This window comes from Euprymna scolopes, chromosome 46 (genome assembly GCF_053919585.1).
Source record: "Euprymna scolopes isolate OS-2025 chromosome 46, ASM5391958v1, whole genome shotgun sequence".
Taxonomy (NCBI): domain Eukaryota; kingdom Metazoa; phylum Mollusca; class Cephalopoda; order Sepiida; family Sepiolidae; genus Euprymna; species Euprymna scolopes.
In genome coordinates, this window is record NC_136527.1 from 137,864,269 (window position 1) to 137,877,621 (window position 13,353).

Below are 13,353 nucleotides of genomic sequence, written 5' to 3' on the forward strand. Positions count from 1 at the left end.
GAGGAATGCTAGGTACAGATACTACACTTTGATCTTAGCGAAAAGTGCAAGTAACTAAGTAGTTTCTTACCAGGCATGATCAGGCCTTATAAAAACTAATAAAATATGGACCATGTTGAAATAATGTTATTTAGAAAGCCATTCTTAATATAGTGAGGGAAGGGTATTTTTTGTAATGTTTCTGTACTTTCACCTAACAATTTAATAAATAAAAAAAATGCCTTATTTTGTTGATCTTTCAACCAAAGAGAAAGAAAAACAAAACTGTAAACTTTTTATTTGTTTGAACAACTTAATTTGTTTCAGATATGAATAATATTGCATTAACCCATATTATTTGGTTCTGCAATGTATATTTTTTCTTGTTTTGCAGGTATTCTCCGAAACATGAGTGGAATTGTTAACCTTTGACCAGAACATGTCTCTTACCTGTAACTCACTTTGTTATCTGTGGCTTACTGAAAAATTATATATTACGAGATTTAAAAATAGGGATAAGTTACTTAATAAAAACAAGAAACCTCCTTAAAATGTAGGCATTATATAAAAACATCACCTTCTCTGCAATCTAAGCATTATTTTATAACCTAAAACTTTCCATTCTTTTTATCAGTTATCAATTTGTTTCAGATATGAATAATGCACATCTTATTTGGTTCCACAATATACTTGTTAGATATATATATCTATAAATATATATATGTTCTTGTTTTTCAGGCATTTTACCTTGGAATGATGAGAAAATCTTCGAAACATGAGTGGAATTGTTTATTTTTGACTAACAGAATCTGCGAATTTTCTACACTTTTTATATAAAAACTTTGCGATGAGTTTAAAAACGGAAACTTTCTAATGATAAATATTAAATGGAGTAGATTCCGACCCAGAAGACAGCAATTCTTCCCCTTTTTTCAGAAAAACATCTGTGAAATTTCTAGGTTTTCTTTTGTTATGTGTGAAATTTGGTACGAGTTTACAAACGGAAACTATAACAAAATATTTATAGAAATCACTCCAGGCAAAACATGAAGCCATTTGATGAGAGAACCTAAAAATACTTCAAGGTTAAAAACTTGCCACTCATAACCAAAAATAATGAAAAACTAAACTTTTTGTCAGAAACACGTAAGGATTAAAGGACAAAATATTCCATAGTAATTTTCTTTCAAAGGCCTGTTTATTTAATATTTAAACAAAAACCAAACAGAAAATAGAAAAACATCTGTGACTTTTCTACGATTTTATCTGTGAACTTTGGTATGAGTTTAAAAATGGAAACTATGGAAAGAAATTTATGGGAATCACTTTAGACAAGGCATGAAGTCACTTGATGTAAGAACCTAAAAATACTTCAAAGTCAAAAACCTGAAACTATATTCTATAGTAATTTTTTTTCAAAGAAAGCTTATTCTCAAAGGTTTATTTGTTATTTAAACACAAGCAGAATTGTTAATTTTCAGTCAGCAATCAAAAAGAAAATAGAAAAACATCTGTGAACTTTCTAGTTTTTTATATGTGAAATTTGGTATGAGTTTACAAACGGAAACTATAAAAAAAATATTTATAGAAATCGGTCCAGACACAGCCATTTGTTATAAGAACTATTGTTTAGGTATGAGTTTAAAAATGAAAACTATGAAAAGAGGTTCAGACAAGGCATGAAGCCACTTAACATAAGAAACTTAAAATTTTTCTTTCAAAGATGGCTTGTAAATTAAAGGCCCTTTTATTTGATATTTAAACATAACATGAAGCCACTTCATGTACAAATCTAAAAATACTTCAAAGTCAAAAACCTGAAACTAAAGGAAAAATATTCTTTTTTTTTATTCAAAGAAAGCCTATTCTGGAAGGCCTATTTGATATTAAAACATAAGCAGAATTTTTAATTTTTAGCCAACAACCTTATATGTGTAATTTGGTATGAGTTTACAAACGGAAACTATAAAAAATAATTATAGAAATCGCTCCAGACAAAGCATGAAACCACTTGATGTAAGAACCTAAAAAATACATCTAGGTTAAAAACTTGGAACTGGAGAACACAATATTCTGCATTAATTTCTTTCAAAGGCTTATTCTTATGGAAATAGCTCGAGACAAGGCATGAAGCCCCTTGATATAAGAAGCTAAATATTTTTTTTTCAAAGAAAGCTTATACTTGATATTTAAAAATGAGTAAAATTGTTTTAAAAAAAGCAAGGCAGGAAGCCATTTTATGTAAAAACCTACAAGTACTTAGAGGGTATAAACTTGCCAACAATAAATTAGATGTTTAAAACAAAGCAAGGCATGAAGCCACTGGATGTAAGAACCTAAAAATACTTGAAAGTAAAAAACCTGTAACTAAATTTATTTCAAAGAAATTTATTTTAAAAAAAGCTTATTCTTAAAGGCCCTCTGGTTAGGAAATTGCTAAAGACAAGGCATGAAGCCAGTTGATATAAGAAGCTCAACATTTATCTTTCAAAGGAAGCTCATTCTTAAAGGTCCATTTATTTGATATTTAAACGGTAAAATTGTTTATTTTCAACCAAAAACAACTTTAAACACTAGAATTGTTAAGAAAAACAAAAGTGTATACTTCTTAGTTTTAGACAAGGCATGAAGCCACTTGACATAAGAAGCATAAATTTTATCTTTCAAAGAAGACTTATCACTTAAAGGCCCTTTTTATTTGATATTTAAGCACAAGTAAAATTTTTACTTTTCAACCAAAAGAAAGAAAAAAAAAAATCTAAACTTTTTTATACTCGAAATTTGCAATGAGTCTAAAACCGGAAACTATGAAAAATGTCAAAAGACGGAAAAAGCGGTTTTTTTGTGAAATCTGTAACGATGGCTTTTCGCAGCGGTTACATTTGACAGAACACACGCGGAAACACACCGGGGAGAGACCATTTCTTTGCGAAGTGTGCGGATCAACCTTTGCGCAATCGTCCGGCCTTAAACGCCATGTGAGGATCCACACAGGAGAAAAGCCATATGCCTGCGAGTTTTGCAATCTGAAATTTCCTCGTAAATACAAACTGTTGCTTCACAAAGCCATCCACACTGGCGTGAAGCCGTTTCCCTGTTCAGAGTGTAGCGCTTTTTTCATTACGCCGTCTAGTCTTAAAGTACACTTCCGGACACACACAGGGGAGAAACCACATGTTTGCGAAGTATGTGGTTCTAGTTTTTCTCAAAGTGCAACATTGAAGATACATATGAGTAAACACACTGACGAAAACCCCTATTCTTGTGAAGTATGTGGCTGTTCTTTTATGGAGAGACCGCATCTGAAGGAGCATTTTAAAATATACCATAGCGAAAGGCTCCATAAGTGTAACATGTGCAACTCCAGCTTCCTGAAAAAGTGCGACTTGACGCAGCACATGCTAGTACACTCTGGAGAGAAACCATATTCTTGTGATACATGTGGATCTTCATTTCGAAAACCTTCAGGTCTAAAAAAGCACATGCTGATACACACTGGAGAGAAACCATATTCTTGTGATGTATGTTTGTCTACGTTTCGGTACTCTTCGAGTCTCAAAAATCACATGTCAGTACACACTGGAGTGAAACCATATCCGTGTGACATATGTTCGTCTTCGTTTCATAACTCTTCCAGTCTCAAACAACATATGATGATACATACTGGAGAGCAACCCTATTCTTGCCAATTGTGTGGATCCAAATTTTTGTATCGATATACCTTGAAGCAGCATGTTCTAAAAATGCATGTGACTATGAAAAATACCGAGAAATATCCTTGCACAATCTGCGGAAAGCTGTTAAAAGAACAGTCTTTGCAGCGACACATGCTGAGACATCCTGGAGAGAATCCATACCACTGTCAGTTATGCGATTCGTCATTTAGACGCATGCTGGATATGAAAGCACATATGAAGAGCCACAGCAGTGGCGGGGGGAGGTCGTATTCTTGTGAAGTGTGCAATTCTTTGTTTGCAAGCGTTTCGGCCCTTGAGAAGCACGTGAGAACGCACACTGGCGAGAAGCCATACTCTTGTGAACTGTGCAGTTCCTCGTTCCAGCAAGGGGCCGGTCTCAAGAACCATATGCTGCTACATGGTGAGGAGAGGCCGTACTCCTGTGATCTATGTCGCTTTTCATGTACAACGGTTGGAAGTCTTAAGAAACATTTGCAAACACATGCTGTAAAAAAACGACATCCCTGCCAGCTGTGCAAGTCAACGTTCACATACAGGCATATACTAAAGAGACATATGCTCAAGACCCATGGTGGTGCCAAAAAATTTTCTTGCACGATTTGTGAGTCGAAATTCATGCATCGGAACAGCTTAAAGAAACACATAAAAGCACATGTCGATCCCCAAAAATATCCGTGTGAAACCTGTGGAAAGTTATTTGCAAAAAAGTCATATGCAAGAAAACATGTATTAAAGCACCCTAAAGAAAATACGACCATGTAATCCAGACAAAACATGAAGCCACTTGAAGTAAGATCCTAAAAAACTACTTTCACACACATACACACTGTTGGAAATGACTTATATACGATACATTATGACTATGTAATCCCTACAGCCACCTACCTTAAAAATGCTGCTGAGAAACCTGACGTAGTTATATGGAATAAGTCAGAGAGAGTTGCAACCTTGGGTGTCCCTAATGATGGAGGTCTGAATAGAGCTGAAAGGGAGAAACAGACCAAATATCAAGGTCTCATGTATGATTTGAAAAGAAATTGGAATCTTAGGGAGATATCAATCATACCAGTTATCATAGGTGCCACAGGGCTTATGAAGAAGAACCTGAAGTCCTACCTAACTAATCTTCCTGGTGAACCAAGTGCAAAAGAGATCCAGACAATTACACTTAAGGGAACAGCGCGGATACTAAGAAGAGCTGTCGGTTGGTTTCAATAAAAAGCAGGGCAATGTTGGCAGCTGGTTTCGTGCCCCACACCCAATGTTACAATCTTCAAAGTAAGAAGATTTAAATAAAAAAATGAGAACTTGAATGCCTACTAGACACTGTCCTCGAGTGTCTAAGGTCTCTCTGTACAGGGGTTTGTCAGAACAATCTGGCATGATGATACTTTTTCCCTAGAATTAAACCCTGACTAAATATTCAAAATCACATAGTATTCGCTGCCCAAATAATGTCTCCTCACTATGGCTAACCCACATTAGCTTTTACGAGGAATGGTGCACCTACTCCAGGTGATGTTATCTCCAGTAATAGCACAAAGCTGGATACTCCACCAGACTAGATAAATTAGCTTTTTTGAGGAATGGAATATGAAAAGAATCTGGAATTCATACCAGTTATTATAGGTGCCACAGGGCTTATGAAGAAAAAACCTGAAGTCCTACCTAACTAATATACCTGATGAACCAAGTGCAAAAGAGATCCAGACAATTCCACTTAAGAAAACAGTGAGGATACTAAAAAGAGCTCTTGGTTGGTTTCAATGAAAAGCAGGGCAATGTTGGCAGCTAGTTTCGCTGGCCTATACCTAGCATTACAATATTCAAAGAAATAAAATGCAAAAAAAAAACTCTTGAAAGAGCCATCGGATATAAATTATAAATCATAACAGAATCAAGTGTCAGCCCCAGGAGGGATTAACCCCTTGATCTCTTAAAAATTACTGAAGTAAAATAAATTAAAAAAAACCTGACCAAATATTCAAAAATCATATAGTATTTGCTGCCCAAATAAGATCTTCTCACTATGGCTAACCCACATTAACTTTTACGAGGAACCTTCTCCAAGTGATGTTACCTCAAGTAATAACACGAAGCTGGATACTCCACCAGACTAGATAAACCGGGTATGAGGATACTTTTCCTTAAAAGTAAACCCTGACTAAATATTTAAAATCACATTTCGTATTCGCATAAGATCTTTTCAGTATGGTTGACTCACATTAGCTTTTTTGAGGAATGGTGCACCTTCAAGTAATAGCACAAAACTGGATACTCCACCAGACTAGATAAATTCTTGTCCTGGAATCCAGTAGGACCAAGAGACCAAAACGAAAGATATACTACAGCATATGAAAATGGTTAATTGGGGAGAGGAAAGTTATTAATTTTATATGGAATCACTGGAAGAGTTCATAATGTAATTAAATCCTTCTTAAGTAATAGAAAAATCAAAGTTGTCCTTGACGGTCGTACATCCAAACAATACGACATAAATGCAGGAGTACCTCAGGGGTCTATCCTTGGACCTCTATTATTCCTGATATTCAGATATTCATAAACGACCTCCCTGATAAAATTGTTTCGGAGATGGGTATATTTGCCGATGACACCACTTTCTATAACAGATATGAGGGGAAAACAAATGAACACATATCCAAGGAAATGGCAGAAACACTAGAGGATGACCTCCAATCCATAGTGGAATGGAGGAAAAAATGGTTGGTCACATTCAATGCTGCTAAGACTAAGCTTGTTTCCTTCAATAACTACAAGAAACCTTCTCTACCACCAATAGCAATGGCCAACCTCAACTAACAGCACAAAACTGGATACTCCACCAGACTAGATAAATTCTTGTCCTGGAATCCAGTAGGACCAAGAGACCAAAACGAAAGATATACTACAGCATATGAAAATGGTTAATTGGGGAGAGGAAAGTTATTAATTTTATATGGAATCACTGGAAGAGTTCATAATGTAATTAAATCCTTCTTAAGTAATAGAAAAATCAAAGTTGTCCTTGACGGTCGTACATCCAAACAATACGACATAAATGCGGGAGTACCTCAGGGGTCTATCCTTGGACCTCTATTATTCCTGATATTCATAAACGACCTCCCTGATAAAATTGTTTCAGAGATGGGTATATTTGCCGATGACACCACTTTCTATAACAGATATGAGGGGAAAACAAATGAACACATATCCAAGGAAATGGCAGAAACACTAGAGGATGACCTCCAATCCATAGTGGAATGGAGACAAAAATGGTTGGTCACATTCAATGCTGCTAAGACTAAGCTTGTTTCCTTCAATAACTACAAGAAACCTTCTCTACCACCAATAGCAATGGCCAACCTCAACTAACAGCACAAAACTGGATACTCCACCAGACTAGATAAATTCTTGTCCTGAAATCCAGTAGGACCAAGAGACCAAAACGAAAGATATACTACAGCATATGAAAATGGTTAATTGGGGAGAGGAAAGTTATTAATTTTATATGGAATCACTGGAAGAGTTCATAATGTAATTAAATCCTTCTTAAGTAATAGAAAAATCAAAGTTGTCCTTGACGGTCGTACATCCAAACAATACGACATAAATGCGGGAGTACCTCAGGGGTCTATCCTTGGACCTCTATTATTCCTGATATTCATAAACGACCTCCCTGATAAAATTGTTTCGGAGATGGGTATATTTGCCGATGACACCACTTTCTATAACAGATATGAGGGGAAAACAAATGAACACATATCCAAGGAAATGGCAGAAACACTAGAGGATGACCTCCAATCCATAGTGGAATGGAGACAAAAATGGTTGGTCACATTCAATGCTGCTAAGACTAAGCTTGTTTCCTTCAATAACTACAAGAAACCTTCTCTACCACCAATAGCAATGGCCAACCTCAACTAACAGCACAAAACTGGATACTCCACCAGACTAGATAAATTCTTGTCCTGGAATCCAGTAGGACCAAGAGACCAAAACGAAAGATATACTACAGCATATGAAAATGGTTAATTGGGGAGAGGAAAATTATTAATTTTATATTATTGTGGACTATTGTCCTCATCTTTCTTAGTTGTTGTTTCACAACGTTTCGGCCAACTATTCCTCTGGCCTTCGTCAAGTAGTAACTGTGACAGGATAGGAATTCTGAATCTCTTAACTGCATTCTCAAAGGAAGAAAATAAAAAAAGAAAATAAATTTGCGATTCATTCTTTACAAAATATTATGAAGTCACATAGAGGACATTGCAAAGGCTGCTATAAAGAAGGTGGGTTCCCTCTATCAAAAAAAAAAAACAATATTATGAAGTCACATATGTAAAATAAGATTAAATATACTAGTCTACCTGTGTCCCAGCATTGCCTAGGAAACTGGATTAAGTTTTTTTTTTTACACAGTGGTCGCCACTTATATAGGCCCGGAAATCACTAAGGGATAAGGGTTATTTCAAGTACAGTACTTTAGTGTGGAGATTTAATGAAGTCTCTACTTTAGGGGGCGGTTCATCAGTAATTTGTTTATGTTGGACTTGAAGGCATCCAGGTGGAAAGCAGGCAGACGGAACAGTTCCACAGCCATGCAGTTCTAAGAAAGAAGCTTTGTTCATGGAATCCACGTTTTGATTTAGGCACAGATAAAGAGTGGGGGAAATTTTTCACAGTGGATTCAGCTAGACGGGTGTTTTTGTAAAAGATTGGCGAGGGGGAGGGCCAAAGATTGGAGCTCAGACGAGAACCTGTAATGGAAATAACGATAAAACAAAGTTAGGCTTGCAACGTCTCTTTTGTGAGAGAGAGGTTGCAGGGAAGAAAAAAGGGCATCCCCCCACTAAGCCACGAAGTCTATTTTGTACTCTATCAAGTCAGGATAGGCAGGAGCTGCTAAAGCTCCTGCCCAGATATGGCAGCAGTATTCCATCCTTGGATGTACTTGGCTTTTATATAGATAGAGAATTGCATCAGTAGTGAGATATCTTCTGGAGCGGTAGAAGGATCCCCCATCTTTCCAGTGACCTTGGCAACAGACTTGATGTATGTGTTCCATTTCAAATCAAGAGTAAAGGTCAAGCCCAGAAGCTTGTCAAAACATGGGGCTTCTCCTAGACGAGAGCCATCCGTTTCAATTGATGCCAGATGGGGATCAGAGCGTTGATGATGTAAAGATAGGAGTTTGGTTTTAGATGCATTAAAGGTAACCAGCTACGTCTTCCCCCACTGAACCACGCGCTCGTGATCAGAGGAGAGAGAATCAGAGAGAACTTTGTTATGTGTTGCCATAGATGGTCGTGTTATCAGCATAGATGTCAACGAATGATTTAAGCATGTGTTTAGGGAGATCATTGATGTAGATCAGGAAGAGAGTTGGGCCAAGGCTTGGCCCTTGAGGGACTCCAGCATTAATACTGCAGGCCTCTGATTTTTGTCTATCGACCACTACTTTTATGAGCTTATCAGAGAGAAATGATTTAATGATAGAGAAAACATTTCCAGTTATACCATAGCTGGAAATCTTGTGAAGTAGGCCCTTATCGAAGGCCTTTGATATGTCAAAGGCCTTTGATATGTCAAGAGCAATTGCCCTAGAAAGGAAGCCTTTGTCAAGAGATTCACTAATCCTATGAGATATAACCGTTAGCACATCTGCGGTGGATCTTGCAGAACGGAAACCATATTGTGTCACTAAGAAGGTTATTTCTGCTGAGGTGGTTGACTACTTCTCTATTTAATATGGATTCCAGCAACTTACTCATAACACACAGGAGACTTATTGGTCTGTACTGAGAGGGAGATGACTTATCACCTGAATTCTTAAATACAGGGCATACTGATGAGGTTTTCTAGGGAGTTGGAAAGCACTTCTTAAGGCAACGCTTAAATAGTTTTGTAATTATGGGAGCAATTTCTGGTTGAAGCTTTTTTAACACTATAATTGGGATGCCATCAGGGCCAGTTGCTTTACTGGAATCAAGGTTCTTGATTAGCTTGGCAACCTCATGCACAGACATTTGTATGTTACCTAGCATGTTCTGTGTTATAGGAGGAAATCTGGGGAGTTGATGGCCTTCGTCGCATAGGGTAGAATTAGCTTCAAAGTTCTTGGCAAATAGTTTGGCCTTGTCTGATGCTAACGAGATGACCTCTGGTCCATTGATAATGGTTAGGATAGAACGCACACTTCTGTTCAGGATCCTATTTGTTATTTGCCAAAACTGGTGAGAACCAAGCCGCTGATCAGCTACTTTGGATTTGACAGACGGGGCATATAGCTCTCTTGCATTTTTTATTACTCTTTTACAGTGGTTGCTGGCGTTCCTGAAAGCAGCTTTAGTCTCAGTGCATCTATTACGTTGGTAGCTATGGAAAAAGTGATTTCTGTGCGCGATAGCAGCAGCACATTCTGGGGAGAACCATGGCTGGCTGTTAGGTTTTTGTTGGAATTTTTTAGATGGTATGAATCGGTCTATGCCTATAATTAACCATTTGGTCAGGTCTGATACTATAGAGAACACATCCTTTTTAAACCTGGAATGCAGAGTTAGATCAGATATGAATGTACGGAAGCTATCCCACTCAGCCAAAGATTATCGGTATACAGTACGGTGGAGGGGTTCGTCCCGGGACTAATAATTTTTATCTTAACTGATACGACTGTATGATCGGAGGATCCCAGAAGAGAATGAATGGAACATGAACATAGCTCAGGGGAAGTTGAAAGAAAAAGGTCTAGAAGACTTCCATATTGACCTGTAGTATCGGGCACACGGGTGGGCTCATGAACAATCTGAGTGAGGTCATAAGCAATTGCAAAGTCATGACAAAACCTCACCTCATCGACTGTCTTATTTGAGTGGGTCAGCCATTCCACGTTATGGACGTTGAAGTCACCACAGATGTGGATGTTAGCCGAGGGATGTGCAGACAGGATCTGGTCTATTTTCTCAGATATATGAAATTCCATGCTAGAAAGACATTATAAATTAATCATCAGATCACAAAAAATTTATCAGTGCCATCATATTTGTTTTGAGAGCAAAATCACCCCTTCTCAGGTACATGCTATTATAAAAAACCTAGACACCTCAAAAGCATGTGGACCAGATCTCATCCCGGCTGTGCTATTAAAAAAATGCTCTGCCGAGGTTGCTCCAGTTCTGTCCAAACTTTACAATAAATGCCTTAACGAATCTTGTTTTCCCGACTGCTGGAAAACCGCCTCTGTGGTACCAGTCTTCAAGAATTCTGGTGAAAGAACTGACCCACTAAATTATCGCCCCATTAGCCTCCTCCCGCTTTTCGCCAAAATATTTGAGTCCTTAGTTAATTAAGCCCTAGTCCAGCACCTAACAGCTGCTAAACTCCTGACTGACAAACAATATGGATTCAGGCAAGCCCGTTCAACAGCAGATATCTTAACTGTAGTTTCTGAACGTATATACCGTTCATTGGATAAAACAGGGGAGGGTAGAGTGGTGGCCCTCGATATATCTAAGGCTTTTGACAGGGTATGGCACGATGGTCTTCTAAGGAAAATTAGATCATATGGAATCACTGGAAGAATTCATAATGTAATTAAATCCTTCTTAAGTAATAGAAAAATCAAAGTTGTCCTCGGCGGTCGTACATCCAAACAATACGACATAAATGTGGGAGTACCTCAGGGGTCTATCCTTGGACCTCTATTATTCCTGATATTCATAAACGACCTCCCTGATAAAATTGTTTCGGAGATGGGTATATTTGCTGATGACACCACTTTCTAAAACAGATATGAGGGGAAAACAAATGAACACATATTCAAGGAAATGGCAGAAACACTAGAGGATGACCTCCAATCCGTAGTGGAATGGGGACAAAAATGGTTGGTTACATTCAATGCTGCTAAGACTAAGCTTGTTTCCTTCAATAACTACAAGAAACCTTCTCTACCACCAATAGCAATGGCCAAGAACACATTACCTGAAAGTACTTCTTTTAAACTCCTCGGCCTAATGTTTACAGGGAATATGAACTCGAATAGATACATTGAGAGCATTGCCAAGGCTTCTGCAAGGAAGGTTGGCTCCCTCTACCTTGCTAGAAAACTACTTACGCCTGACAGTATCCTATACCTCTATAAGGCAACCATTCGCCCATGTATGGAGTACTGTTGTCACATCTGGGCTGGTGCATCTGCTTCTTGTCTCTCGCTCCTGGACAGGGTTCAAAAGAGTCGCCAACCTGATAGGTCCTGAACTGTCATCTAGGCTTCAGCCTCTGTCCCATCGACGAGATGTTGCATCCCTCTGCCTGTTCTACAAATACTTCAATGGTGAATGCTCTGACGAACTGCAAACACTTGTACCTCCCCGACGTAACTACCCCCGACAAACCCGACAAGCTACTAAGTCTCATCCCTTTACAGTAGAGATCCCTAGGTGCAAGAAAGCCTTTTACTCCAATAGTTTTTTCCCCAGAACTGCGGGTCTTTGGAACTCCCTTCCGGGATTCTGCTTTCCCAACTGCAATGATATGCAGAAGTTCAAGTGTAATGTTAACAAACATCTTTCTACTCATCTCCCTTCATAATGACCCCGCTAATTAAGTCCCTGCTAGTAGCCCCCTGCTTCAAAGTGGCACTGTGCCTTGTTTGGGGTGAAAATTGAATAAAAAAAAATAAATAAAAATTAGTATATACTAGCCTATCTGTGTCCTAACATTGCCTAGGAAACTGGATTAAATGTGATCATCAAATTAAATGTGGTTCATTAACAGACATAAAAATATACTTTTCTACCTGTGACCCAGCATTACCCAGGAATCTAAATTAGATTAAGTGAAGGAAAAGTCAATAGTATTAATATATACTAGCTTATCCATGTCCTAGCATTGCCTAGGAAATTGAATAAAAAAATTCATATGCCCTCTAAATAAATATATTGAATATTACCACTGATAATGGTAATAATAACCTATGCTAAAACATTGGCCAAAACCAGATGAGCACAAAAAACTTATGACGGTTCATGGACATTACAAAAAATATACTTGCCCACCTGTGCCCTAGCATTGCCCAAGAATTAAAATTAATTAGATTTCATAATAAATTAACTTAATCAATTGTAACGATAATGCATGCTATAACATTGACCAATAACTGATGAGCACTCAACTCAAAAAACTGATAATGGTTCATAAACAGACATTATAAAATATATACTTGCCTACCTGTGTCCCAGAATTGCCCAGGAATCTAAATAAATTAGATTAAGTGAAAGAAAGTTAATTAAAGTAATTATAACATTGACCAATATCTGATGAGCTTTCAGCAGAAAAAAATGCTACGCCAACAGACATCATAGAAAAGGATACTTGCCTACCTGTGTCCCAGCATTGCCGAGGAATTAAGATTAATTAGATTAAGTGAAAGATTAAGTCAGTTAATGATGATAATAATGTATGCTAAAAATTGACTAATACCTGATTAGTTCTCAGTGCAAAAACCTAATATATAATAATATCCGTGTCCTAGCATTGCCTAGGAAATTGAATAAAAAAATTTATATGTTCTAAAAATAAAAAATATTGATAATGGTAATAATAACATATGCTAAAACATTGGCCAAAATCTGATGTGCACAAAAACTGATAAGGGTTCTTCAACAGACATTATAAAAAA

At 37.3% G+C, this 13,353-nt stretch overlaps 1 protein-coding gene across 1 annotated transcript in view; it reads left to right on the plus strand.

Moving 5' to 3' along the window:
- Positions 1 to 13,226, plus strand: part of LOC145271317 (uncharacterized) — a 39,560-nt gene extending 26,334 nt beyond the window's left edge. The window contains exon 2 of the mRNA XM_080126862.1: positions 718 to 13,226. Coding sequence (XP_079982988.1) covers positions 2,766 to 4,439 — 1,674 coding nt within the window. The 5' untranslated portion in view covers positions 718 to 2,765 and the 3' untranslated portion in view covers positions 4,440 to 13,226. The remainder of the gene's footprint in view (positions 1 to 717) is intronic.
- Positions 13,227 to 13,353: the final 127 nt, after the last annotated feature.